The 27,360-nt window shown below is 56.6% G+C and overlaps 1 protein-coding gene and 1 non-coding gene across 5 annotated transcripts; one reads left to right on the top strand and one right to left on the bottom strand.

Moving 5' to 3' along the window:
- Nucleotides 1-1,137: 1,137 nt before the first annotated feature.
- On the bottom strand, nt 1,138-27,360 carry PTDSS2 (phosphatidylserine synthase 2). 4 transcript variants are annotated; one of them, XM_070457963.1, is made up of 12 exons: nt 27,138-27,360; nt 21,031-21,132; nt 13,348-13,430; nt 9,811-9,878; nt 4,061-4,195; nt 3,725-3,775; nt 3,196-3,309; nt 2,930-3,048; nt 2,508-2,622; nt 2,292-2,401; nt 2,019-2,204; nt 1,138-1,900 (listed from the first exon to the last, which is right to left on the bottom strand). In XM_070457963.1, exons 1-12 carry the CDS (start codon nt 27,317-27,319, stop codon nt 1,741-1,743), a joined length of 1,425 nt encoding a protein of 474 aa, XP_070314064.1. In that variant the 5' UTR covers nt 27,320-27,360; the 3' UTR covers nt 1,138-1,740. The 4 variants fall into 4 exon arrangements, with proteins under 4 accessions (XP_070314064.1, XP_070314063.1, XP_070314065.1 ...); XM_070457962.1 differs by having other exon boundaries at nt 2,292-2,437; XM_070457964.1 differs by lacking the exon at nt 27,138-27,360 and adding an exon at nt 24,590-24,669 and having other exon boundaries at nt 2,292-2,437.
- Nucleotides 14,480-14,586, top strand: LOC139031955 (U6 spliceosomal RNA). The gene has a single exon (XR_011484504.1). It is a non-coding gene; the product is annotated as a U6 spliceosomal RNA (small nuclear RNA).

Below are 27,360 nucleotides of genomic sequence, written 5' to 3' on the forward strand. Positions count from 1 at the left end.
AGAGACGTTTCCACGAGCGCCTGTAGTGGCCTGAAGCTGGTCAGGAGTCAGGTCCAGGCCCGGAGTGTGCCCAGCAGGCTCCTCCACAGGGGTCCACCTGAGCTCCCAGGTGCTGGCAGGGCCCCCGCAACCCACGCAGGCCTTCCTCCGATTTGTGAAAAGAGTGTCCCGCCTGCACGGAAGGGCACTGGAAGGGGCCCTGCCTTGCCTCAGCCAGCAGCGCTCCCGGCTGCCTGTGTGAGCTGGCTCCCAGGGCCTGGCTCCCGCCGGTGGCTGGCTCCCAAGTGTTCTCTGGGTAGAGGCTGGAGCCCGGTGGACAGAAGGGCAGGGTCCACCCCATCGAACTAGCCTCGGTTGTGCTGTGGGTGAACCCATAGGGGTGACCTGCCCTGAGCAGCACAAACAAGCTGTAGACTCCGGGCAGCTTTCAGAGAGTCAGAAGCCTGTGCAGTTAAGTTCCTGCCTTCACTACAAAGCCCTTCAAGGTGCCCTACCCGGGACCCTGGCTTCTTACCCTCCCCCAGAAGGAACAGGCTCCACAGAGAAATGGGTGGTCCTAGTCTAGGCGGGAGATGCTCAAGGGGCCAGAAATCAAGGGGGGCTCCTGGGGACGGCAGAAGCCGGGAGGTGGATTGGGACCAGAGTGACCATGAACCCCGGGGGGAGCCTGGCAGACGGGACGCTTTGTGCCCCTGTAATGGTGGGAAGGCATCAGCCCTGAGCCCAGATCAAAGCTGACACCAAGGCCCTGTGTCTCCTCCCAAAGCGAGAAAGCCCCCCCCTGAAGCCAGAGGCTGAGAAACAGCTCAACAGCTCAATGCACAAGCGCAGGGGTGGGCATAGGTGTGAGGTCGATCCTTCACTCTAGGTTTGAAATTCTCCCAAAAAGTAGTTAACAGGCCAAAAATAACCAAGGAAAAGAGCTTTGAAGCAGTGGTGCTCCAAGAGCAGGGCCTGTGCCGCCCCGGGAATGTCAGGAGTGTCCTTGCTTCTCTTCATCTGTGTGTGTGAAGCCTGAGACAGTCCACCGACCTCTGGGGGTGCCAGCACTACCCACGTCTCACCAGAGTCTGCCAGGACTTGTGTCCAGGGGTGCGGGGCGGGGCAGGGCTGAGGGGCAGCGAGGAGACGTGGAACTGCAGGCCTCCACCATGGCTTTTATTTGCTGTTTGCTCGTGGAGTTGACCTCAACTCTGGGCCACAGAGACCCTCATGACCTACTCTCGTGACAGTGGGGGCCAGGCCTTGGGTCTCTCTGCCTCCAGCACCATCCACGCACCCTCCAGGTTAGAGGGTCAGATGGAAGATCCTGAGGAATGGAATGTGCCCTCCCTCAGCCTCTTCAGGGTGTCCCTGGACGACTATGCTTCACACAGGCCGCCAGGGGGTCGTGGGGAACCCGTGGGGTCCAGGGAGCAGGCGGGTACCACGATGCCACTGCTTGGGCCATACCACCTGGGTCCTGAAGCTCGGGGTCGTGGAGATCCCAGACTGACTGCACAGAGGGGCAGGGGCTCTGGCTCCACAGGGACCGGCGGGCCCGGGGTGGGGGGGGAGCCCTGGAGCCAGGAGCACACGCTCAAGCACTCATACAGGTGCGTGCACACACACATACACACCGCACACACACGACGAGCCCAGTGCCACCGTACACACGGGAGAAAAGGGAAACGGAACCTTGAGGGCTGAGGCTGTCGGAAGGTTCATGGCGAGAATCACCAAGGACCGAGGGCCCAGGCGTCAGTGTGGGGCCGGCACCCCTTCTCTGTCGGCCTCCTCGGGCCCCAAGGCGTCATCGGGGCCAGGTGTGCGCCCATCCACGCTGCCGTCCGCCCTGCCCTGGTCGTCCTTGCTCTGCTGCTTCTGCCGCCGTGTCTCCTTGTATCTCAGGGTGATGTCCCTGCGGATAGCAGGGGTGCGTCACCACAGGCCAGCCCGCGGGGCTCCCTGGACCCCGCTCCGCAGAGGAGCTCAGGGCCTGGGGCAGCAGGCAGGACACCCGGGGCCGCGGCGCTCACCGCAGGAAGAAGCGCCAGACGGTCCAAGTGAGGGCGAGCACGGAGCCAAGCGTCCAGCACTGGGCGATGTAAAAGGGCAGGGACAGCGTCAGCGTGTGCGGGTCGTACTTCACCACGATCAGCAGCTCCGTGACGGTGATGGCAGCCACCAGCCAGGCCTGCTGGCCCAGCTTCTTGTGCAGCTTCCTGCGGACAGAGGTGGGGCTGCGCCGAGGCCGAGGGAAGCCCCGCCCTCAAGGCCCCGCCCCCGCCCCGCCCCCACGCGGCCCTTACGGGTCGTCCATGAAGTCGTAGATCTCCCGCATGGCCACGCCGCCCACGTTGACGAAGAAGACGAGTCGCAGGAGGACCAGGTAGTGCTCAGGGGGCAACCACAGCACGAACTTCAGGTAGAAGGTGTTCAGCTCTGCCAACAGAAACTGGGGGCAGAGGAGGGTGGCGGGGAGCCCGGGCTGCGGTGCACGGGAAGCCCAGCTTCGCCAGCCTTACCACCAGGATGATGCCGCACACGGCCAGCCAGCGGCGCAGGCTGGAGGCCGGCTTCCACTCGAAGCGGACCCAGCTGTAGGGCGTGAACTGGAACACGATCCTCTTCATCTTGCCCCTGGAATCAGCGCCCGTTAGCTAGGGCGGTGCGCTCGGGGCACACCCGCCTCCCCGCCCGCCCCAGGCTTTTTCCTGGACAGCTCTACTTCTTCACAAGGGGAGGCAGCCCGGGAGGGGTGACCCCAGAAGGGCTGGGAGGACAAGCAGCTGGGTGGCCAGGATGGACTGACGTCCTGATCGCCGTAAGAGCAATGCCCAGAGTCACATCCCAGGTGGAGTTCACAGGAGGCAACATCCTTGCCTGTGGCCCCCCAGGGCCCACACCAGGGTCCAGGCCCACCAGATCAGCAGCTCTAGAGACGTACTTGTAGGTTGGAATGTTCCAGAGGCCCTGCCACTTATATGTCTTCAAGGACAACCACTCAAGTGTCTTCATGCCACAGTAGATGCCCAGCCCGTTGCAGACGAGCACGTCCATGATCCACTGGGGATGGGAGCCAGGTGGGAGGTGGAGCCACGGGCCCCCAGCACCAACGGCCCTGCCGGGAGGGGCCCGGAGCTGCCCTCCTCCCCCCAGGGTGTGGCCGGCGGGGTGGGGGCCCGGGCCTGTGGCAGGCCTGGGGGCACCTACGTGGTCCCACCAGCACTCGCTGAAGTTGGGCAGCTGGTGCTCCAGGCTGTACTCTAGGAACTCGAACATCACGCTCACGATCGTGCACATCCACCAGTCGCGGATCATCAGGGTCTGTGGCCGAGCCGGGGCATCAGCTCTCCGCAGCGGGGCCCCCAGGGACAGCCCGCCCCTCGCCTCCCCTCCCCACATTCCTCAGGTGACACAGAGGCAGGAAGCTGCCCAGCTTCCACTCCAGCTGCCCCGATTCAGGACGCTGAGGCAACTCTCAGGGGTGTCCCAACCTAGGGGTGCGTGCGATTAGCTACGGGCTTGTCCCACCCAGGGACTGGGGGCCTCCGTGGGTCAGTCTCCTGTGCTCTCTGCTGGCCACTGCAATGCCCAGGACACATGAGGTGGGGTTGGGACCCCAAGCCCAGCAGCCTGCCTATCCAGCACTGTGGGCCCCGCCCACCGCACGGCTGGAAAACCACCCAGAGCTCAGGGTGGGCCTGAAACCAGGTGTCCTGTCCAACAAGGAGGTACCTACCTTTAAATACCAGCCGATGAAGTGTGCAGGCACGAAGCCGTCCAGCTTGTCCTGTGGGGGCAGATACAGGCCTCGTGCTTGGTCCCCCAGTGTGAGCTTAGGAGGGGACCCTGCCACTACCAGAGGGCACCCTCACATGGAGCTGCTCAGCCCCCGGGTCCCCCGCCCCCTCCAGTCTGCAGAATGACTCAGGTTCCAGAAACACCCACACCTGGGGCAGCTCCTAGAAGCCTGTTCAATAATCCGCCAAGCGCCACGCCCAGGATGTGGTACAGCCTTGCCAGGAGGAGCCCCCATAGCTTGAGGCCAGTCAGGTGACCTCTCCTGGGCACTCACCCAGACGTTGTGGAAGGGATCGGTCTTGTTGTCCGCATCGTAGATGAGGCAGTTTCCCCCATAGTCCCTCTCTGGCAGCGGGACCCCCAACCTGGGGTCCACGTACTTCAGAAACTGGCGGCCGTCCTGGACGGTCTGCAAGGGCAGTGCCCGTGTCAACAGGGCGGGTTTGCAGTGTGCAGACAGCGCCCACCGACCAGGAGGGGAAGCACCTGTCTCAGTGTGGCCCCACTTGGGGCCAGGCAGAATGGGGGTGTCTCAGGTCCGGGGGTGTCCCCATGCCCCCATGGGGTCACAGGTGTGCCTCCCATGGAGAGGCTCAGATCACCATCTCCCCCTCCCCTACCCTAGTCTTTTCGGGGTCCAGACCCCACAGAGAGGAACGGCATTGTGGGATGCACTTCTTCACACGGTGCCTAGGCAGCCTCTCCTGACACGAAGGTGCCAACGTCAGCCAAACATGCCTCTAGACCCAGCACAGAGACTTTGGGTGTCACCCCCAGTGGGGGAGGACCCCCAGCAAGAGAGCCCTGTTCCTCCCTCTACCCCCTCTGGCCACCAGCTGGGGCCCCAGACCCCCGTCATCAGGACCCCGAGTACCAGCCAAGGGGCACACAGGGAGGAGGCTCCAGGTGGGTGAGCAGATGTGGTCTGTGGTGTGCGGACAGATGATGCCCAGACCTGCATCTTGTCACCCGACTGAGGTGAAGCCATGAACAACTGAAATGTCCCCAGACATGCTCTGGGAATATGGGATCTTTGGGCCAGGAAGCAGGGCAGCGCCTGTCAGCACTGCGTCCTGAGTCAGGATGGCCCCTGGACTCTGGTGCCAGGACAGCGGGGCTCAGAGCCCTGGACACTCACGCCTCAGAAGTGAGCAGCACAAGTGTAACAAGTCTGTCTCAGGGCATTGGAGGAAGTCGGCTGTCGTCCCAGCCTTGGGCTCGTCAACCAAGCCCAGAGGCCAGACCAGGAACCTCCACTCCAGCAAAGGCCGAGGAGGCCGACTGACCCCTGGACCCTGTGGGACAGGGCAGGAGCCAGGCAGGAAATCTGCACACAAAAGCCAGGACCCACATGGCTCCACGCTGCTGATTGACAGGGCCCAGATCTTGGTTCCTAAGGCCATTCTAAAGAAACCAGGCTCCCTGGAGAAATTGTTGACTCCAGGGCTGGGGCAGGGGGCGTCAGGATGGGCCTGGGTGGGGGTGTCTTCCAGCGCCAAAAGGAGGAAGGTGCTCAGAAACATGAAACAAAACACCAGGAACCCACAAAGATGGGGCATGTGAAAGCCCCTGGCAGCCAAAACTGGAACAATTTGAGCAATGGATCAAATTCTGACTTATAACCCAGAGGATAACGTAGATAACTGTGAGGAGGCACTGATGTCAGAAACGAGTTGGGGAGAAGACACCCTCACTCCCCACAGGCTTCCCGCTGGGCTGTGGAGCTGCTCCCGCTCCTGTGAGGGGCCTCCCTCCTCAGGGCAAGGGGCAGGGGAACCTGACAAACACGCCTGCCAGGGATCTGGATTATCACCAGCGGTCAGGGGTCAGGATCAGGATCGTGTGTCAAATCCTAAAAGGAACACCAGACACACCCCCTGCAACCCTGAGAGCAAAGCCAGAAAAACACATTCCAGGCCAATTACAGACAGTGTCTCTTATGAAAACAGTCGCAAAAATCGTCTGCAGAATACTGGGTAAGTAAATTCAGCAGCATATACACAGGACCATACCCCATGACCAAGCGAATTTATCCCAGGAGTGCTGAGCTGGTTCAAAATGAGGAAATGAATTAACACATCACATTAATAAAGGGAAAAACCCACATGATCATGTCATCTGATGCAAAAAAAAGCATCAAACCAATAAAATTCAACAGCCTCTCATGATAAAAACACTCAACAAATTAGGAAGAGTGGAACTTCCTCCACTGATAAAGGGCATCTGGTAAGGGCTCCCTACTGAGAAGTTGGGGGTGAGAAGGCTGGTGCTGGGGCAGTGAGGCCAGAGATGGACAAACAGACACAGGTTGGCGAGGATGACGTGAAACCCTGTTTTCCTGCAGAGACCTCTTCAGAAGCCCCTGCACAGCAGCAGAGCTGTAAGAATGAATGAGTCAGGTGCACTGACAGCACAGAGCAAATAGGCTGCATTTCCAGAGCCAGGACCAGCAGAGCAACGCGAAGCCAAGATAAGCTCACTGAGGACAGCGTCAGGAGGAGTGACACTTAGCGATACACTCTGAAAACCACAGAGCACTGCCAGGAGAAATCAAAGACCCGCCTAAGGGGAGAATCTTGTGCTGCAGAGAAGAGGATAAACTGAGAGAAGGTGCGGGTTTTACTTAACAATGACTAATTGTAACAGACGATTCACATTAGTGTAAGATGTTCATAACAGGAGAAACTTGGTGAAGGACTAATGAAATCAACCTCTCCGCACCAACCTCACAATCCTCTAAGTCTGCTTTAAAATAAAGTGTCTTTTAAATGAATAGAACAAAATAGGGACCATTAATAAAAATCAACCAGAACAAAAACTGGTCTCCCCAAGACATACTGATGTCCACAAACGCCGTGTAGAGATGCTCAGCGTCACGAGCAATCAAACCACAGGAGACACGTCACCACTTTACACCAAGAGCTGGGGGAACGTGGAGAAACTGGAAGCTGTGCACGGCTGGTGGGGCTGTAATGTGGGCAGAGCCGCCGTGGAGCGCGTCCGGCAGCTCCTCTAGAGGTTAACCAGGATTCCTCAGCAGTCCCGCTTCCAGGCGGGTCCTCAGAGGAAGGGAAAGCAGGGCTGAACAGACACTCACGCACCCACATTCACAGCAGCATTACACACAGTCGCCAAAAGTGGAGGCAACCTGAGTGCCCACTCATCATAAGTGAACACACAAACATGGTATAAACACACCACGGTATGCTGCTCAGCCTTAAAAAGGAAAGAAACCCTGACACAGGCTGCAACACAGATGGACTTTGAGGACATAATGCTCAGAGAAATAATCCAGTCACAGAAGGACAGATGCTGTCTCACTTCCCCCGACAGGAGGTCCCTGGAGGGGTCGCATCCATAGACACAGGAAGTGGGCCGGGGCGGGGGGGGGGGGGGTGGGGGGGTGTGAGTGTCCATTTGGGAAGATGAACAGATTCTGGGGATGACGGTGGGGAAGGTAACACAGCCTGGTGAGTGTCTCAGGGTCCCGAGCCGTGCGCCTGGAAATGGTTGAGATGGTAAATTTTATGTATTTTTTTTTTTTACTAAAATTAAGAAACTATTTTTAATTAAATGCATTACAATAAACCTCCCCAAAACTGTACCAAATTCTACATACATGTGTGTGTGCGTACATGTGAGTAAAACTGCTCTGTGGATTGCATCAATATCAATTTATTGGTTTGATACTGTCTTATATATATATTTATTTTAAACTGAAGCATAGTTGACTCTAATGGCTGAAAGTGGAGAGAAACTAAAGAGCCTCTTGCTGCCAGTGAAAGAGGAGAGTGAAAAAGCTGGCTTAAAACGCAACATTAAAAAAACTAAGATCATGGCATCCGGTCTCATCAAGCGTGCGTGCTCAGTCACTTATGTCCAACTCTTTTCAACCCTACAGACTGTAGCCCTCCACGCTCCTCTGTCCACAGGATTCTCCAGGCAAGAATACTGCCTGGAATACTGGGTGGATTGCCATGCCCTCTTCCAGGGGATCTTCCTGACCCAGGGCTCAAGCCCAAGGCCTCGAACCACTGCTGAGCCACCAGGGAAGCCCCTCCGGTCCCATCACTTCATGGCAAATAGCAGGGGAAAAAGTGGAAGCAGTGACAGACTTTATTTTCCTGGGCTCCAAAATCACTGCAGCCATGAAATTAAAAGACGCTTGCTCCTTGGAAGCAAAGCAATGACAAACCTAGACACCATGTTAAAAAGCAGAGATATTACTTTGCCGACAAAAGTAAGTCTAGTCAAAGCTATGGTTTTTCTAGTAGTCATGTATGGATGTGAGAGCTGGACAATAAAAAAGACACAGAGTCGAAGAATTGATGCCTTTGAACTTGGTGCTGGAGAAGACTCCTGAGCATCCCTTGGATGCAAGGAGATCCAACCACCCATCCTAAAGGAAATCAACCCTGAATATTCATGAAAGGACTGAGGCTGAAGCTGAAGTTCCAGTACTTTGGCCATCTGATGTGAAGAGCTGACTCATGGAAGAGACCCTGATGCTGGGAAAGACTGAAGGAAGGAGAAGGGAGTGGCAGAGGATGAGGTTAGATGGCATCACTGACTCACTGGACATGAATTTACTCCGGAAGACAGTAAAGGACAGAGGAGCCTGTTGTGCTGCAGACCATGAGGTCACAAAGAGTCAGACACAACACACTGACTGAACAATAGCTGACTTACAATACTGTGTTAATTTCAGGTACACATGCTATCTTATTTTTATGCAAAACATTGAGGGACCAGGTAAAAGAACACAGAACCTACCTGTACAATTTTTTCACAACTTCCTGTGAATCTAATTATTCCAAAACAAAATGTAAAAAGAAACTCAACATGAGTAAACAATCTCGGTGTAAAATATAAAACCATGATGGTTTTAACAGAAAACATGGGAGAACATCTTAATAAATTGGTCTTGGACAAAGAAGTCTTACACATGACATGAAAAGCAAAAAAAGAGAAGACACAAGGCCCACCACTGTTAAAAGAAGGCCCAGCTGCAGCCTTGGAGAAGGAACGTGCAAGCCACAGCCGGCAGAGGGCCTTGTGCCAGGACAGCATAAAAATCGTTAACACTACAGTAACAAACTGCCAGATTTCTAAAAAGGGCAAAAATAAACGCTTCACCAAAGAGGATGTTTGTTTCCTGGGTCATAAATGCAGGAGAAGTTGGTAAACATCATGAGCCATTCTAGAAATGCAGTGAAACCCATGAAAAGACACTGGCTAAAATAAAAGATCCTGATGACGGCAAGAGCTGTGAGGGCCCTGGCCACCGGGCTGACCCGCCTCGACGCAGGAGCACTCCCGGGGTTAGGTCACACCAGAGCCTGTGCCGGAGGCTCCTCTCACACCCGCCCCACACCAGACGCACACTGCTGGAGGGACAGACAGATGGCGGTGCCTCCACCAGAAACACCTTCCACGGCAGGGGAGCGGATGCTGGCAGGCAGCCGGGCGAGCTTCAGGGCCGCGAAGGCCACGCGGCTCCACTCACACGAGTGTCCGAGACAAATGGCAGGGGTGCGGGGAACAGACTGTGCTGCAGGGCAGGACCGCGGGGCCAGGCCGACTCTGGCATGCACACACAGCGTCACGGTCCCCGGCCCTGCACACCTTCCCTAAAGGCAGACTTTCCCACGCGATGATAACTCGCTCAGCCGCTGCTGACGGTTCCGAGACTGAATGCTGAAGTCCACCCTCAAAGGCACACTCGCTTAACCCAGCAGAGCAAGGAGTGTTATCAGACAGATGGCGGCGGCAACAAATCCGGATCCAAGATTTCCTAAGGAGACGAGTTTCTAACCTCCTCCCACTGACCACCTTGCCAAATACATGCCAGAAGAGACAAACGCACACGCAGCCATGGTCGTCCACAGACCAGAAGTGAGGCCATGGCGACTGGCCCGGCCCACCGCCGATGCTCAGCGTCCCATGTCTGCTGCCAGAGCCTTCTCTGCCACCTCACACCCACCTGAACCGCCCCCATTCATGTAACCAAGAAAAACCGCTTACCTGGAAGAGTATAAAGATGAGAAACAGCTCGTAGACCACACTAACGCAGAGCCAAAATCTCCAGTAAGCTGCAGAGACAGAACACAGGGTTAGGGGTGCCCGCCCCGGGGCTCCCCAGACCCCCACGTGGCTCCTGAACACCCAACATGAATGGGCCCTGCTCCAGGCCCTTCTCGGGCTCCTCGCAGAGACTTCAGAAGCGAGCTCTAACCCAGGGGTGAGCACACAGTTTCTCTCCGGTATGCTTTTCCTTCCTTTTCTTCCATTCCTGTCCCTAATCTTCCATTTCTTTTTGTCTCACTGCCGCAGCAGAGAAGGCCCGCAAACCACTGGACACAAGCAAAGGTCCTTGTCTTGTGTCCACTGGGGACACTCCTAACCTTCATCACTAAGTAGGTCTGCAGGGTTTTGGTAGAGACTTTTTGTCAAGTTTAAGAAAGTCTCTTAATCCCAGAGTGCTGTCGAATCGGTTCTATCATGAATGAATATGAAAACCTATTCTTCTGCATTCATGGGAATCCATTTTTTACCTTCAGTGTTAGTGTGATGAGTGATGTTAACACATTTTCTAACATTACGTGGTCCCGAATTCCTGGGATGACGACTTGCTTTAGGAAACTGCCCTGAGTTGCGGTCAGCACACCTGTCCCGTGGCGACACGTGGCATGTGCATTATGTGCTTCAAGGTTGCTGAGTCCATCTTAAGTGTTCTCACCGTAAAAACAGCTGAGGTTGCACGAGGTGGCAGAGGTGCTAACTAGCCATACTGCAGTAACCATTCTGCAATATGTGCATGAAGTCATCACTCAGAACCCTTAAGTTCATGTCATGTGTCAATTACATCCCAACAAAGCTGGAAGAAGCAGCCCTTCTGTTAGCTGGTTCTCTCCCTCACCACCCGCCTTCCACTCTCTCAACTCAACCTTCCCTGGCAGATGAGACAGTGGGAAAGGGAAGGTCTAGAGCTGCTCCAAGAATCTTCATAAACCTGTTTAATAAGGCCTACGATACCTGCTTTCCCTATGCTTATGTCTGTGGGGAAAAAAAAGCCCACCACCAGGCTACTTTTAACAGCTAATTAAAAAACAAGCTGTGCACACACACTTGGCCACGGTTATTCCACAGCTAGTCCAGGTCACCCATGACCATGGTACATGCCCTCCCACCCTGAGCTTCATTGGGATACGGGCCAGGCCGTGCGGCAGGTGGGCGGGGTGTGTGCGGCGCTCGCCTGCTAGGTTTGCGTCCCTTGGCAGCCGCCTGGACTCAGCTGTGCACACACTGGGCCCTGGGGTGGCCCGGCGCCTTGGAGCCAGCCCCAAATCTGTTTGCCAGGAGATCTGTGAGCACCCAGTCTCGCACAGGCAGAAAACACAGGCTGGTGAATTCTTGGGAAAATTGGCTATGTACTCGGGAAGTAAACAGCTGAAGTGACAAGCATTCTTCATGCTCTTGAAGACGGGGACACCTGGAAAATTCTCCCTGGTTCCAGGCTCCAGCAGCAGCTCCAGGGCTGTGGTGGGGGATGCGGGGAACACAGCCGTGGTTGGTGACCGGCCGCTGCCTATGAGGGCAGCTCTGTCCCGCCTTGTCCACATGCACGTGGGTCAGAAAGGCCCCCCACCCCCAGTCCCCAGAGGCCCTTGTCCATCCCCCTGCGAGGGTCACCACAGGACCCCCCAGCACCGCCCTGCGCTCCCTGAACCACCCAGAAGCTCCTGAAGCTGGTTCCCTGGGTCTGTCTGCCCCACTCCCCAGCTGAGCACTTTTCTTCCTAAACATCAACACTGGCCACCTCAACAGCACTGACAACGTGCCTACTTACTCCAGCTTTCAGAGACAGCCACAAATAAAAATAAAAATCATGGAAGGAAGGGGGCCTTTTTAACAGGCCAGACCCAATTCCAATTTCCAAATAAATCAGCTCCCCAGACTGGTGGGCCTGGAGCCCCATGTCTGCTCCCCCAGGAGCAACCTGAGCCAGGCCCAGGAGGGCGGGGCAGGGGGGGTGGTGGAGACCACGAAACATATCCTTACGCTGTCCTCCGGCCTGCAGAGGCAACCTGATTTCAGGATTTGAGGACTTCCCACCGAGCACCAGGGGAACAAGACATCTGGCAGGTGGTCCTGGACAGGCACCGTGGTGACTAACTGAGGCTGGCAGAGAAGGTTTACGTACAGCAACTAAAGAAGGGCAAGGCCACGGTCGGAACACAGACTCAGACACCATGGAGGGGAGGCTGGCCGGGCCCACCTGGCCCAGAGCTGCAGTCGGGCTCAACCACAAGACAAAGTCCTGCTGGGCCAACCGGGCGGGCCCCACCTGTCCTGCCCCCCAGCGACTTCACCAGGCCCTGGCGCCCACGTGGCCTTGCTGCCCCCACCATGAACGGGTCCCGAAAGAGCCTCGAGCACTCGTGTTCTCCCTCCCACGTCCATCTGACAAGCACTGAACCTGGTTTCTCACTGGCTCTGGTTTCTGACACTCGAGCTCACTCCTCCCTGACTCTGGTGAGGAGACCACACCCTCCCTGGACAGGCCCAAACCAGTGCAGGCGGTCCTGCAGCCCAAGTGAGGGAGGCCAGGACAATCACAGCGCCCCACGCCCCAGGCAGGGGCCACACAGGCTTCACCCACACCAACGTCTCGAGCGGCCAAGCGGCCAGTGAGACCCCGGCTCAGAGCCCCTGGCACGTGACCCCCGAGCCCTCCCTTCTGGAACAAAGCTGGGCAACACCCAACACGGACCCTTGATCTGCCGCTTCCACAGGTAATCGGATGGGGCACCCGTGTGCACACATGGAAATTCACCACAGCCTAGTTTATCACCACGGAACTGGAAACCCCCAAGCAACACATCATTCTAGGATGGGATTCGTGCATGTAGTACATTCAGATGAGGACTGAAGCCACCAAAACTCCAGTTCTCAAAATGTTCACAAGGATGTGCTTGTGTGAAGCCTGAAGTGAAGAGTGATGACACAGAACACAAGTGCAGTCCACTGCTAACTTTTTTTACAGCTGTGTATGTATACATGTATACAAACACACTAAAACTTAACGGTGGTTACTTTCATGAGTGGGTTTTATTTCCATCTAAAAGTATGACCCTGGGATGGAGGCGGGATGGTGGAGACAGGAGAGCTGGTTGCATACGGCGCCCAGAGACCCCCCACCGTGAACAGCAAGGTTGGGGGGGGGCCCTGCAGCGGAGAGCTGAGCCATGCCAAGTGCCCTGTGTGGCCCCAGGGCCCCTCCGCCCCCAGGAAGACTTCCCTGACTAGCACAGGGTGGGCAGCAATGGGACAGGAGGGCCCAGAGCGGGGACGGGGTGGGGGACACACGGAAGAGGGCGAGCAGCCCAGAGAAGGCGGGCTTCCTGACTCCAGCAAAGCCGGTCTCGCCCACCCTCCTCGCTGACGTGTGCAGGCCGGATGGGGCGGGGCAGGACACTCACACGCAGCAGCACAGACACTACGAGACCCTCAGAACAGCACCAGCACTCGGCACACACGGAGAAAGAAATGGCAAGTTACCTGGATGAGGTCTGGAAAATGGCCCGTCTTTAGCTTGTGTGACTCCAAAACATAAGAAAACCAAAATACTGGCCACAATACCTCTGCAAATAAAGAACAAACAGCCCTCAGTGTGCGGAAGCGTGAAGCTCTGGGTCGGCTCCTCCCAGGCAGGAGGTGGGAGGCTGGGGCGCCCACGGTGGGGACCGCTCCGACCCCCAGTGGGGCAGAGCTGAGGCTTAGCCGTGGTGAAGCTGGTGGCTTAGCACCGCCACCCTGGCCTGCATGGCCCCCAGAGGCAGCACCACCCCCGGAGAAGGCCCTGGCCCCAGGCTGGCTTCTGTGTACCATCAAGCGCTACACCACTAAAGCAGGCTGCATGTCGAAGGCACACACCACAAACAAACAAAAAACCCCTCTAAGTCCACACATGATGGTCCAGGGTTCATAAAGCCCTAGAAGGAAAGATGCTATCAGGATCCCAGGGCTTCCTGCTCCAGCAGGCAGGCCCCTGGTGGCTCTTTCACCCCAGGGCTGCGTATCCAGGCCGAGCAGGAGCCCAGCAGGAGACAGCAAAAGCCACGCAGACACACACGGCACCCTGCCCGCCACAGGAGCCAGTCCCCGTCTTGCGCTCCAGGCCGTGGCTATCCCATGTGGCCTGGGAGCAGGCCTGAGGACCCCGAGTCCCGGCCCCAGCCCTGGCGGTCGGCGCAGACTGGCTTCGGGGAGCGCACACAGAGCCGCCCGGGGCGGCGGCCACGCTTCGCAGCCCAGCGAAAGGGCTGAGACGCCCTCCCACCCGGAGACTACCTGGGAAAACCTGTCCACCAGAAGCACTTTTTTTTTTTTTTCCACACAGAATACAGTTTATTGTTATTATATGCACATTTTACTGAAAATCAGGAAGTCACATAAAACAGCAACAGCTTTTAACAGAAAAAAATTTCAAGTACATTAAGAGATTTTAAGTAGCTTTAGTACCTTCACTACACTTTGCTTTTCACTGTTTTTTTTTTTTTTAAAACAAATCCCCAAAGAATAATTTTACTTTTGATTTTAGAGTGATTTTTAATTATATTTTCTTACATTTAAGATTTCCAAAAAATGTGTGTACAGACTGTTATGTTCTTGGGATTAAAAAAACACATTAGTGCTCGCTTCGGCAGCACATATACTGGAATTGGAACGATACAGACAAGATTAGCATGGCCCCTGCACAAGGATGACACGCAAATTCGTGAAGCGTTCCATAAAAAAGAAAAAAAAAAAAAAACACATTAATGACTCCCAATTTCTGCTGAATATAATCTGTATTCGCAAACATGACATTTGAAGACCTTCAGTTTTCATTAGCCCATCACAGGCGAGACGGACCCGGGGCTGATCTCGTCTTATTAAATTATGGAAATCGGTAAAGAAGGACATTCCAACAGTCTATCCTCACACCCCAGATGAGAATCCCAGGTTCCGGGAAACTCTTTCGGCCATCCCTAGGGAAACCGGAAGTCCAGAAGCACTTTTAGAGGAAAGCAGATAAATTACATTTTAAAATAATCTTTTAATTTCAGAACAGAAAAGTTACAGGCAGTGCAGGATTTCCCACATCCATCGGTTTGGGGCCCGTCGCCATGAACCAATACAGACACAAGAACTCAGGTCCACACTGTTTCTTTTTTCCAGATCTCCACAGCCTTCAAACCAATGTCCTTTTCCTGCTCCAGGCCCCCACCCAGGCCCCACCGGGCCCTGTGTCCTCAGGCTCCTCTGGGCTCTGGCGGGCTCCTGGACGGCCCCGTTTTGGCAAGCTGCGCAGCTCTGAGGAGGACCGGGCAGGTGTTTCGTGGGCGCCGCTGAATGAAGGCTGTCGCTGTTCATGATTAGACCAGGGTTACAGGGTTTTTGGAAGTGAGACTACAGATGTTAAGATCATCTTCCCATCGCATCAACATGGACACCACCCGGACCACTGGTGCCGACTGGACCCCTGCAGGGTGCCTGTCCGGTGTCCCCCTCGCCCTCGGGAGGCCCCTGCATGGGGGTGGGGAGCAGCTCCACAGCCCGACAGGAACCCTTCTGTGCAGGAGATACATGTCCTGACTCGCCTCTGACATCAGCATGGACTCGAGGGTGTCTACATTACACTTGGGTTACAATTCAGCACTTGAATGATTTCTTTGCTCAAACTGTTCCAGCGTTGGCTGCTGGGAGCTTTCATTTAGCTGCTGTATCTCTTTGACATACCCTATCTTTGTGGGTTTTTTTTTTAAGCATTCCCTCCCTTTTGGTGCTGGAAGATACCCCAGGCCCATCTTGGGGGCTCCCTGTCCCAGCCCTAGAATCGGCCATTTCTCCAGGGAGTCTGGTTCCTTTACTGGAGAATGAATGGTCTTAGGAACCAAGATCTGGGTGGCCATGTGCTCCTTCCCTTCAGACCCTCTTGGCCAACAGAACAACAAGATGTGTGTGTGTCAACCTTGCACACACGCACACTACAAATACTCCTGTGTGTAACCTGGCTCCACATTGCACTGCACCTGAGTCCTCACTGATGCCCCAGCAGCATCTCTTATCCACGGTCGCTCACCCCTCGGTCGCCTACGACCTCTCCCCCAGCACTGAGGCTCTCGGCCCCCACCTGCCACCTGTGCGGGTCCCTGCTGCTAACCCGCACCCGTGGGAACCAGCTTCACCCCCAGGGCACAGTGCTCTGTACACATCCCGGGCTTTCACGCTTGCAGACCCCACTCATGTCTACAAGGTAACTTACTGGGATTTGGTTGGGATCTCACTGAATCTATAGGTCAAGAAGAAATGACACCTCACCAATACTGAGATCCTATCAGCGAACATGGACTATGGGTCCCCTGATTTAGATCTTTGATTTCAGTCCTCAAAATTTTGTAGTTTTTCTTATGTGGATCCTGTACACTTTTTTTTAAATTTACACCTGAGCGTTTAATTTTCTCAGGTGACTGCGGTCAGCGCCTGCCCCCGGCCCCTCCCTGAGGCTCCGTGCTCACGCTAAGGCAGGGGCTCCTCCTTTCACGCCGCATTCCTGCCTGGGGTCCTCCGCCTGCTAAACAGTCTTTAAAAGCTGCACACTTAGGTTGGTGTTGTTCAGTCCTGTATTCACCATTACGACATCAACCCGACAGTTTCAATGCTCCAAAAATTCCCATACTCCACCTCTTCACACTCTGTCCCAGGAAACCACTCCTCTCTCCCCTCACAGCTCTGCCGTGTCCAGATGCCACAGCGCTGGGCTCACATGGTATGCAGCCTTCCAGATGGGCTTCTTTCACTCAACAATAGGCATTTAAGCTTCATCTCTGTCTCCATGGCTTGGCAGCTCATTTCTTTTTACTGCTTAATAATACTCCACTGTATGAATGAATGCAGTCCACTGTCCACCCATTCAGCCACCAAGGACATTTTGGGGGCTTCCGAGTTCGGTGCTTCCAAACGAAGCTGCTCTGACGCCCCAGTGCAGGTTCTGTGGCCGTGAGTGCTCAGCTCCTCCGGGTCAACACCAAGGTGCACAGCTGTTGCTTTCTGCTTCATCCTGTGACGGACGCTCCTGCTGCCCCAGGCATCGCCAGCACCTGGTGCTGCCCGCTGGGGCTGCTGGGGCATGTGTGAGGCGGCACTCCCTGCGGACGCACAGGGCTGCGTATCCTTTCCTGCGCTCATGTCCTTGCCGGTGTCCATCCAGACCTCCCGCCAGGTTCATCTGTGCTGCTGAATCCCCGTGCGGAGCTCTGGAGCTCTCTGCACAGTGAAGACAGACATGCCATCAGGCGCTTGTCTGGCGAATGTCCCCCAGCCTGCAGCTTGTCTTCTTGCTGTCTCAGCAGTGTGTTTTGTAGAGCATAAGTTTTTCATTTTAATCAAGTCCACAGAGCCTCTTTTTGGCATTCTATTTAAAGAGCCATCAGGACTCCCCTGGAGATCTAGTGGCTAAGACACCTGCTTCCCTGCAGGGGGCGCCAGATTGGTCCCCGGGAACTACAGTCCCACAGGCTGCGGGGCATGGACAAAAAAGCCATCATCAAACCCATCACCAGATTCTCTCCTGTGTTTTCTTCCAATAAATTTTAGTCTCTATTTTACATTTAGGTCTATAATCCATTTTGAATTTATTCCTGTGGAAAGTATATCAGATCTGGTTACCCCAAGGCCACTTGTCCAACACTCTTTCTCTGCTGATTTGCTTTCTCCTCCGTCAAGGACGTGTGGCTCTGGGCTCTGCTTTAGCTTCCTCCAGCAACACTGCGCTGACCACTGCACCTGCGTGCAGCCAGCCCTGCAGCTGGGCAGCCTCTGCCCTCTGGCAGCTTCCTCCTAAGTGCTGTGGGTACATTGTATTTCTTTTTGTTACAAAGAGGCAACATACGTTGATATTGTACATGTATTGATAAGTCTATACATTTACAAGTGCATTAAGTCCATCCTAAAGGAAATCACTCCTGGGTGTTCTTTGGAAGGACTGACGTTGAAGCTGAAGCTCCAATATTTTGGCCATCTGATGCAAAGAGCTGACTCATCTGAAAAGACCCTGATGCTGGGAAAGATTGAAGGCAGGAGGAAAAGGGGACGACAGAGGAGGAGATGGTTGGATGGCATCACCGACTCAGTGGACATGGATTTGGGTGGACTCTAGGAGTTGGTGATGGACAGGGAGGCCTGGTGTGCTGCGGTTCATGGGGTCGCAGAGTTGGACACGACTAAGCGACTGAACTGAACCGATGTGCATATGTATGTAAACATCCCAAGTGTCACCAGCAGATAATGAGCCAAGGAACTGGGGTGTGTCCACACGGTGGACCACCCCCTGGAAACAGACCAGAAGGACTGCTGACAGACACAGCAACAAGGGTGTCACAGAACCATCATGCTGAGCAGGAGGGGCCAGACACGAGGGCGCGTGCCGGCCGAGACTCTACGACAGGCAAGAAGGGCCTGTGGAGACAGGTCAGAGGGGCCTGTGGCCAGCTGGGCAGACTGACCATGGCCTCAGAGGGAGCCCAGCACGTACCTCCACCTAGTGGCAGTGTTAATTAGGTGCATGTTGTATTAAATGACACGTCAGTAAAGTTGGCTGAGGAAGGAAATCTACTCTCCTGAAGTGATAGAACATGTTAGATCCATAAAAAGAGGCAAAATTGAAAGTTTAGGGAAAGCAAACCAATTTCCTAAATTTTTAACAACATAAATATTAATAAAAAATAACCATAACTTTTGGGAAGCAAACATCAAAAGCTCTGACATAATAAAAAATAAAAATAAGCATGCCCCAGCAGCCTCCAGAGACACAGGGGGCCTCGTCGCAGCCCAGGCTGTGTGAGGCGCTGACTCGGGGAGCAGGCGGGGCCCCCTCTGGGGTCTGAGGGCTCCTGCACACTTGCTGGTCCCTGGGAGAAGCTGCAGAGCCTCGGTCAGGTGCAGGGTGGCGCCTGCAGGCTTCCAGGACAGGTTCCAGGCACCACGGCAGCCCCAAGGGCCTGGAGGGAGCTCTCTTGCCCTGGAGTAGTCGAGAGGGCAGAGAAGCGCCTGGGGCCCCAGACTCCTACCTGCTTGCCCTCCCCAGCCCCGCCTCTGCTGAAATCACACGGGGACCCAGCAGAGAACCAGGCGCCCTGTTGGGGGCACCCCCGTACCCTCGCTCGGGCACAGACGGCTCAGGAGAAAGGCCGGCGCAGGATGAAGAGCTGGGGGCATGCCCACAGGGGTCCTGGGGCCACTGCCCTGGGGGTTGGAGTGGGGGTCCCTGGCAGCAAGGCTTTGTGACTCACCCAGCAAACGTCTGGTGAGACCCAGCCCTGCCCCCGGGACGGTATTTCGAGACACTCTGTATTGGGGGGGGTGGGGGGTGGCAGCGGCTCTTCCCTAGGACCATGCTTGCCTGGTGACATCAGGACTCCTTGCCTCTGGCCCAACCTCACAGCCACACGGGACACCTCTTCAGTCTGACCAAGTTCTGCTTTCCGGGCTTCTTGCATGGCTGCGCGCAGTAGATGGTGCAGGCCCTCCACCCGGGGCGAGCACCCAAATTCACAGCGAAGACCGAGCTCTGTCAGAAACCCCCCTCGGGGCAAGTGCAGCACCCCGGCCAGACTGCCTCACTGCCTCCTGAATCCTTGGGGCCCCCTGCGGTGGGGGGGCGGGGGGCTGGCGGACAGCCCCAGGGGCCCCCCCAGCGGTCCAAGAGCAGCGCAGCTGCCTCCTCGGCGCTGGGCCCCACTCTCTGTGTGCTGGCCTGCAGTGTGACCACGGAGGGCTGGGCACTCAGAGGTGCGGACTCAGGGGCTGACACGTAGAACTTGGAACGAAGAGGAAGACCCAGCAAAGGCCACAGGGAGGCAGGAGGGAGGCGGGGGCCAGGAGCCCGGGCAGGAGGCCTGCACCTCACGGGGGAGGGCGAGACGTGCCTGCCGCGTCCTGGGCCCTGGCGTCCACGCCACAGTCCAGCTGGAGAGCGAGACCCCAAGGGTGAAGGAGGACAAGCCCAGTCCACCCGCTGAACTTGACCAACAGTCTCCTGGCACCTCTGGGCTCTGGGCGGTGCCCTCCGCCTCTGTTCCTGCCTGGCCTCCTCCAGCTGCCCTACCAGAGCAGGTGGGGGCTGGGCCCCAGGACTGGAACAGCAATGGGGGCTTCATGGGACCAGAGGGGAGAGGTGAGTCCGTCTAGGGTAGAAACTACACAGAAACGAGTTCTAAAACCAGTTAATCTTCCCCACGCACTTCTGAGACTGGCCCTGGAATCTACTGGAGTCAGGCAAAGGACACAATCCTGCCAACTAGTCTCTGGAGATAAGACAAGATGGGCCATACTCCTCACACCGGGCCAAAACTTTCCAACAGCCTCTTATCAGCACAGTGCAGGGCGCAGCACTAACTGATGGGAACACTCCTGGCCTTCCAGAAAGCCCAGACACTCAAATTCACAGTCACTGTGACTCACAGCAAGAAATATGGATTTGGTCTTCCTCTGTTTCTAGCCAGAACTCCTAAAGCCCCTGGAATTCCCTAACTGCTGAGGGCTACAAAGCTGTGTTTGGTTATGTTTTGAATCCCACCTCCAGATGGGAGGTGCTACCAGGGGAGCCAACCACAGGTCCCGCCAGCCCTCTGGGGAGGATGACGCCAGTGGCCTATGCCTCAGTCGACCGCACTGTGTGAAGAGCCCAGAGACCGGGTCAGCGAACCCAAGGGCCTCCGGGGATGCGCAGGCGCTCAGCACCCCTGCCCCTCCACCCGCTCCACGTCTCCCCATCTGCTTGTCCCTTAGTCTATGGTAAACTTATAATAAATATGCAAAATGCTCCTTGATTTCTGTGAGCCACTCTAGCAAACTAATTGAGCCCAAGGAGGGGGCATCCGGTGACAACTGCATTTGCGACTGGGGCCTAAGAGGGCGGGTACAGCCTGGTGGGGCTGAACCTGGGGCCATGTGGCCTGGCGCTGCCCAGGGGACAGCATCGGAACTGAGCTGACCTGCCAGACACTCAGGCGAGGCCTGGAGTGCCAAGTGAATCGGGGGGATGCCGCCCCATCGAAGCTGACCTGAACCCCTGAGCCCTCCTTGGAGCCGGGTCGATGGTGCCAGGGCTGGGCCGGGCAGAAGAGGGGCTGAAAAGTGCTGCAAGGCCCCACAGCCCCGGAGTGCCGACCCTTGCCCACTGCTGGGCTGGGCGGGTACCTCTTGGTGTTGTAGGCCGTGTCCCTCGGTGTCTCCTCCAGCAGAGTCACGTAGCCCAGCACACAGGTGAGGATGAAGAGCACGGTCAGGGTGTGGGCCCGCCTGCAACGCAAACACAGCCCGCGTCGGCACACGGAGAGCACGTGGGTGACACGCCTCTCAAGAAGCGCACTCCATCTTTGACCTGCAGCTCAAAACCCACTGACCGCTGGCTGCCAGTCTCATGATGCTCAGACAGTCCTCTGCCTGCGCGTTGGCTGGGCGGGCATGCAGCGGGGAGCAGGGGGCAGCTCTTGTTCAGAGGGACCGGGCCACAAGTCACACGGCTCAAGTCACACAACAAATGACGCCTAGAGACCAACCTCGCAGTTTATGCCGTGACCGAGTGCGAAAGCCCCGCGAGGGTGATGCAGACACAGGTGCAGAGAGAGGCCCCGGGACCCAGAGCGAGGGCGTGGGTCCCTCTGTCCACCCGGAGACCGGGCGGGGGACGGCTGCCCAGACGGGCTGGGAAGTGGCCCCTCCCTCTACCTGGCCACCTGGCTGAGGCTCCAGAGCCCCACGCAGGAGCAAGGAGGTGGCTCTCGGCAGTCAGCAGGCCTGCCTGACCGGAAACAGCCGCAGCCACCACACTGTGTTGAGCACCACGTGCCTGCCGGAGCCCCTGCCTGCTAACAGCTGTCTGCAAAGGAGGCAGAGACCCAGCTCCTAGACCCAAAAGAGCAGAGTGTGTCCTTGGAGAGACACCTCCAGCCTTGAGGGATGTCCTGAAGACTAGGCGGACAACACACGGGAAGCAGCAAGCCCAGGACTGGCCACCGAGCGTCAGTTCCCTGCCTGCCGTCAGAACCCCGTGAAACACGGAAGACACGGAAGAGTCAGTCACGAGCTTGGAGAAAACATTCACGACACTCATGCCTGACAGAGGCCTCTGTACCCAGAACACACGAAGAGCTCTTAACAACTCAACAGTAAGGACAATCTCCTGAAAATGCAAACAAGACTCGACACACACTTCACAGAAAAAGGTACTTAACTGGCCAGCAACACATGGAAGGCGTGCAGCTTCGCTGGCCAGTGGGAGCAGACAAGCAGCGAGGCTGCGTGGGGATGCTGCGGCAGGCCCCCACTTCCCCATCCTGATCAGCTAACTTGTTTCTCTCCCATCTTCACTTGACAGCAGTCTGACAGCTGCAACAAAAGATGCTACTGGGAGTCCAGTTGGAACTGCAGTTTCTTGGTTGGTACAGGAAGAATTGATACGTGACTAACACTACATGCAGGTTCCCCTACCCACAAGACAAGAAATATCTCTCCATCTATTCAGTTGTTATTTTATGCTCTTTATTATGAAAACAGAAACAGTCACATTCAGGTAAGTCAGCTCCAAGTGAAGAAAGCAGACACTGCATTCATTCTTTTACCACATTTCACAACACTGGCATTTAAAACTGTCAGAAGTGAACAAACTCCTATTTTAACTGTCTTAATACAATTCAATATTAACACATTCACGTGTGAATCTGAGGCAGTGAGGGAACTCCAGGACCTCAGCCTTTCAGCTGAACTCCACACGGTGTCTCAGGGCCTGAGACCGGCACAGATGACATCATAAGGTCCAGGCTGTCACTCCTGAGGCTCCCTGGAGGTGGTGACCCAGAAACTCCACTGTGCTGGACACCGGCCTACACACAAAGGGACTCGGCAAGCTCAGCTGCCTCTCCCGGGTCGAGGACACGGCGCACCCTTCCCACCCGATTTGCACAAGGAGAAGCAGAGCCGCTGAGACCCCACCAGGGCTGAGCTGACAATGACGAGGCATGGGACGCCTCCTCACCTTGGCCCTGTGGATGCTCAGAGCTGAACCACATTGCCAGGGTCACTCAGCTCGGTGATGGGGGCCTGGGGTCTGAGCCCTGCCCAGGACGGCTCCAGCACACCGACACCAAACCCGTGTCGTGAGTCTAGGAGACCCAGGGCAAGTGCTCCCAGGCAACACAGACAACACACTGGCTAGAATGCCTACCACGCGCCAACAAACCCCAATCCTGCCTTCCTGAGCTGTCGCTCTTGGAGCAAGACAAACAGAGGGCTGGATATGGAGGGAAATGAGGAGGGCAGGGGTGGGGCACAGAATCAGGGAAGGCCTCACAGCAGCCCCTGGACCTGGAGATGCAGGTCCAGGCCTGTAAGACAAGAGCAAGGGCCATCAGCAGGGCCCACGTGGCTGGAGGAAGGGGTCGAGCAGGGCTGAGCAGAGCCACCCAGGGCCGCTGGTGTCCAGCTCCAGGCCTGCAAACACCTGCCTGTGGGGGATGGGGTGGAGCCACAGGATGCCTGCTCGAGCCCGGGGTGTCTGCCGCCTGCACCCTGAGGGAGGCAGACGCCAACTGCGCTCCAGAACGCCCATCTGCCTGCCCCGAGAGGCAGCGGCCACACTTACCCTGGTGAACATTTTCAGAGGAAAAAAGCAGAAAACAGGAATGAAGTCAGAAACCAAGGTGTCAGAACTGGTCCCAAAGGCCCCTGCAGCAGACTCCTAGCCAGGCTCCTTTTCAGCTCAAACACCAAGTCTGAGCTCAGATTTCTCCTCAAAAACCACAGAGCCCAGACGTGGGACAAAATTTGTAAAGCAGTGAAAGAAATGTTGAAGCAGCATCCCCAACCCTGAGGAGTGAAGGCGGACAGAGGAAGAAGGCAGGACTCTGGGGAGCAGACTTGCCCTGCAAGAAACACCATGGGAAGTTATCCTGACAGAAGGGAAGTGACATCCGAGGGAAACCCGGTGGCCAGGAAGGGAGAGCCACCAAAGTGGGAAGGAAGACACTCCAGGCACTGTCCTCACGAATGCTGACCGGGGCCACCAGGGCCCACGTCGGAAGGCTGGATGGATCAAGGCGGACCCGATGTGGCCAAGTGCGTATGCCAGGGCTGGGAATGCCGTGGAATGCTCACTGTGAACAGAGACGTTGCACTGACAACACGCTGGGGCTCAGGACACAGGAAGACTCCATGTCCCACCAGACGCCAGAGCTCCCGGAGCATCGCCTGGCTGCCTGGCTAATAGGTGACTCGGGATCCGGGCACAGGGATCACTCGGCCGTGAATCCTGTGACTCGGCCACTGGGCCAGCGTGAGGGCATGATGACATTGGGCTCCCTGCCACGACCAGTGGAAAATGCCCAGCTGTCAGCCCCTCTCTAGAGATGACCAATTCACTATGCCGCGTGGGCAGGGAGGCAGCCTCCTAAACCAATTAGAGAAAATATGAAGGTGTGGCTGTGAGACTGAGTGCACAGCCAGGTAGGGCCAAGACCAGACGGCCAGTTCCAGGCCTGCAAGAGGCACCGAGGGCCAACGACCAGCCTGACCAAAAAGGCATCAGCTAGCAACTCATGCTGCCCAGATGTGGGCGAAACTGGCAAACCCCAACACACAATGACTGAGAAGGCATTTCCTGGAACTTGGGGCATCCAAGATAAGCCCTGCAAATTCTCATAACTACTTTTAAAGCATATTGTTAACAGCAGAGCCCCGAGAATCAGTTTAGGGCACTCACCGAAGGCTCAGTGTTGTAAGATGTGAGCACACAACGAGCGTTTCCCAAACGTCACAACCATCCATCTCTTCCCTGACTTGAAGCGTGGTGCCCCAGTGTTGATTCACTTATATTCTACCTACAGGCAGTAACGTTTAGAAGCACCTGTCAGGGCACTGGGTCTCTAAGAGCGATTGGAACAACGCTGAGACAGTTTGAGCTGTCGCATCTCTGCATGCTTCCCCAGTATCTGTGGTCCTGACGTTTCCCTGAGATGTCCCCCACCGAAGGCACCACGGCCGGCAGAAGAGGGGTCGGTGTCACCGCGGAGCCTGCCAGCCTCTGCCCCTTCCAGCCTGAAGCAGCCCAGACTCGGACGTCAAGGCTCAATCTGAATTTCAAACTGTGTGGCTGATAAGTTGACCCCCAAGCAGCCCAAACTTCTTTGAAAACGAAAACTGTTAGAACAAAGTTTTGAACATGGAAGAGTTATTTTGAGTAACTGTGGAACATATAGTCATTTCCACAAATATATACCTTTTAGTCTTTTTTGGTCTCACTCATTACTAAAATTCCCTAAAACAAAAAATTAAAATGAAAGAGTTTTTAAAATCCCAGCACAGCAAGTCAACGATGGGAGATGCAGAAAGTGGCTGGGCCTTACCAGTAAAAGAGTCATCCTCGCCAGCGAGCGTCTGGTAACCTGCCTGACGGAGACATGAGGCTTCTTCCCCTACTCAGGTGAGGGCAGAAGCCCGGGATGCCACAAAGACCACATACACCAGCACCCCAACATCTGTGGGGGAGAGGCTGGGGTACCTGCCCTAGAGGCAGGTCCCAGGAACCAGCAGCCCTGGGGCATGCCCTCCTCAGAGCCTTCCAGGCTCCCTCAGACCTCCCCACAGGAGAGCCCAACTACGGCAGGCCTTTCTGTGTCCCCATGGGCAGGGACCCATGGGCTGGCACCTGTGCTTCTAAAGATACCTGCACTCGCTCTTCTAACTCTCTGCCTTCTGAGATCAGTGCAAGGCTCAGCAACCCCTGGCCAGCACAGGAAGCCTGCTTGTGCCAGAATCTAAGCTTCTTGTTTCGTTCTCTGTTGTATGCCCTAAAGCAGCAAGTGGCATCCCCCAAGACATGCACTGAATGAATGGGAAAGAAGGAAAGCAATCCCGGCCACTGCTCCAGGACTGAATGAATGGGAAAGAAGAAAAGCAAGCCCGGCCACCGCTCCAGGACTGAATGAATGGGAAAGAAGAAAAGCAAGCCCAGCCACCACTCCAGGACCTGTCTCCCTTCAGTAGCCAGCAGCTCGGGTGTGGGAGGACTGTGCCCTCTGTCCTGCAGTCTGAAGGGGCCCTGCCCCACAAGCAGGACAGCGGATGGCCTGGTCCACTCAAAGAATGTCCAGCAGGGTCCCACAGTGCTCAAGTCACTAGCTCTGGGGCTGCACCCTCACTGAGGAGGGCACCCCATCCTTTCCCCATCCTTCTGGCTTCAGGCCACTGGTGCACAACAGCTTCCCAAAGCAGGGCTGGTCGTCGCGTCACCTACCCCTCTCCCACCCCACCCTTGAAGCAGCTGCCTGCACAACAGAGGAGATAACACTGACCTCATCAGAGGGCTGCTTCCCCCACCACACCCTCCCCTTGCGGCCTCTCCTGGGTCAGATATAAGACACATGTGGCCCCACGTGCACCTCCTCTGAGGTTTCCTAGACCTGCTGAAGAAGCTGCTTCCATGCAGTATCCCTGCAGGCTACAGCCCAAAGCCACCACTGTCCCCAGGGCCCATCACGGGACTCAACTTCAGGTGGACCTGAACTGAGCAGCAAAGAACAGCCACAGCCCTCCTCTCAAGAAGCACACTTTCCAGGGTACAGGGTTTGTCCCTCTTAACAAGCAACGGAAGAGAAGCTCAGACAGGCAAAGGGTAGCCCAAGGTCACTGGGTCATCAGGTGCATGAGCCATGTCTGGGACCTGTTGACCCAAGGCTGGTTTCCTGGACCCTCAAACGCAGAAGGGCCCAACTCCGCCCATGAACTCTTCCAACCCTGCTCCTGGCTGCCCCTCCCTCGGTGACCCCCCCCCCCCCCCCCCATGAAGGCAGACCAGAGGACGGCCTGACGCCGAGGCTTGGCCAGGTCAGAGCTGTAGAGGGGTCAAAGGAATGGCCTGGCGCGGGGCCACTGAGAGGGAGCGCCTTCCCTCCACACTCGTCCGCTGGAATCCTGGCGTGGAGGGCGGCGCGGATATTACCCCACTCGCCAGGGGAGCAGGGTGTCATTTCACAGGGCATCCGCACCATCAGAGAAAGGGGCCGGACGCAGGGCAGCGGGGTACTGCAGGCAGGGAGGTCAGGAAAAGCCGCTCTGCGGTGACTTCGGAGCCAAACCCTCCCGGGAGAGGGGACAGGAGTTAAAGGTGGGGGCTGGACCACCGGGCAGGCAGTGTCCGGGGGGGGCGGCGGCGAGAGCCCGGTCTCGGGGTCCCGGGGCACACTCCACCCGCGCGGCGTGGCCACGCCCTTCGCGACCCCGCCGGCACCCGGCGAACCGCCGTCCCTCACCAGAAGAAGGTGTTGGTACCGTCGTCGTAGACCTCGGACTCGGTGCTGCGGCGGCCCGCGGCCGGCCCGCTCGCTCCGCCCGCGGCCGCGCCGTCCGGCGGCTCCTCCGGCGAGGCCTTGCCCCCCGGCACCGGGGACCCCGGCCGCGGCCCCTCGGCGCCCCGGCGCTCGCCCCTTCGCATGACGCCCGGGCCCCAGCCGCTCCGCCCCGCGCCTTGACCCC

Source organism: Odocoileus virginianus, chromosome 28 (assembly GCF_023699985.2).
Source record: "Odocoileus virginianus isolate 20LAN1187 ecotype Illinois chromosome 28, Ovbor_1.2, whole genome shotgun sequence".
Taxonomy (NCBI): domain Eukaryota; kingdom Metazoa; phylum Chordata; class Mammalia; order Artiodactyla; family Cervidae; genus Odocoileus; species Odocoileus virginianus.

Coding starts and splice junctions, on each gene's coding strand:
- PTDSS2 (XM_070457962.1), bottom strand. CDS start 27,319: ATGCGAAGGGGCGAGCGCCGGGGCGCCGAGGGGCCGCGGCCGGGGTCC. Junction 21,133..27,137: donor GGTACCAACACCTTCTTCTG/GTGAGGGACGGC, acceptor TTTGCGTTGCAG/GCGGGCCCACACCCTGACCG. Junction 2,438..2,507: donor TGTGCGGCATCATCCTGGTG/GTAAGGCTGGCG, acceptor CTCTGCCCCCAG/TTTCTGTTGGCAGAGCTGAA.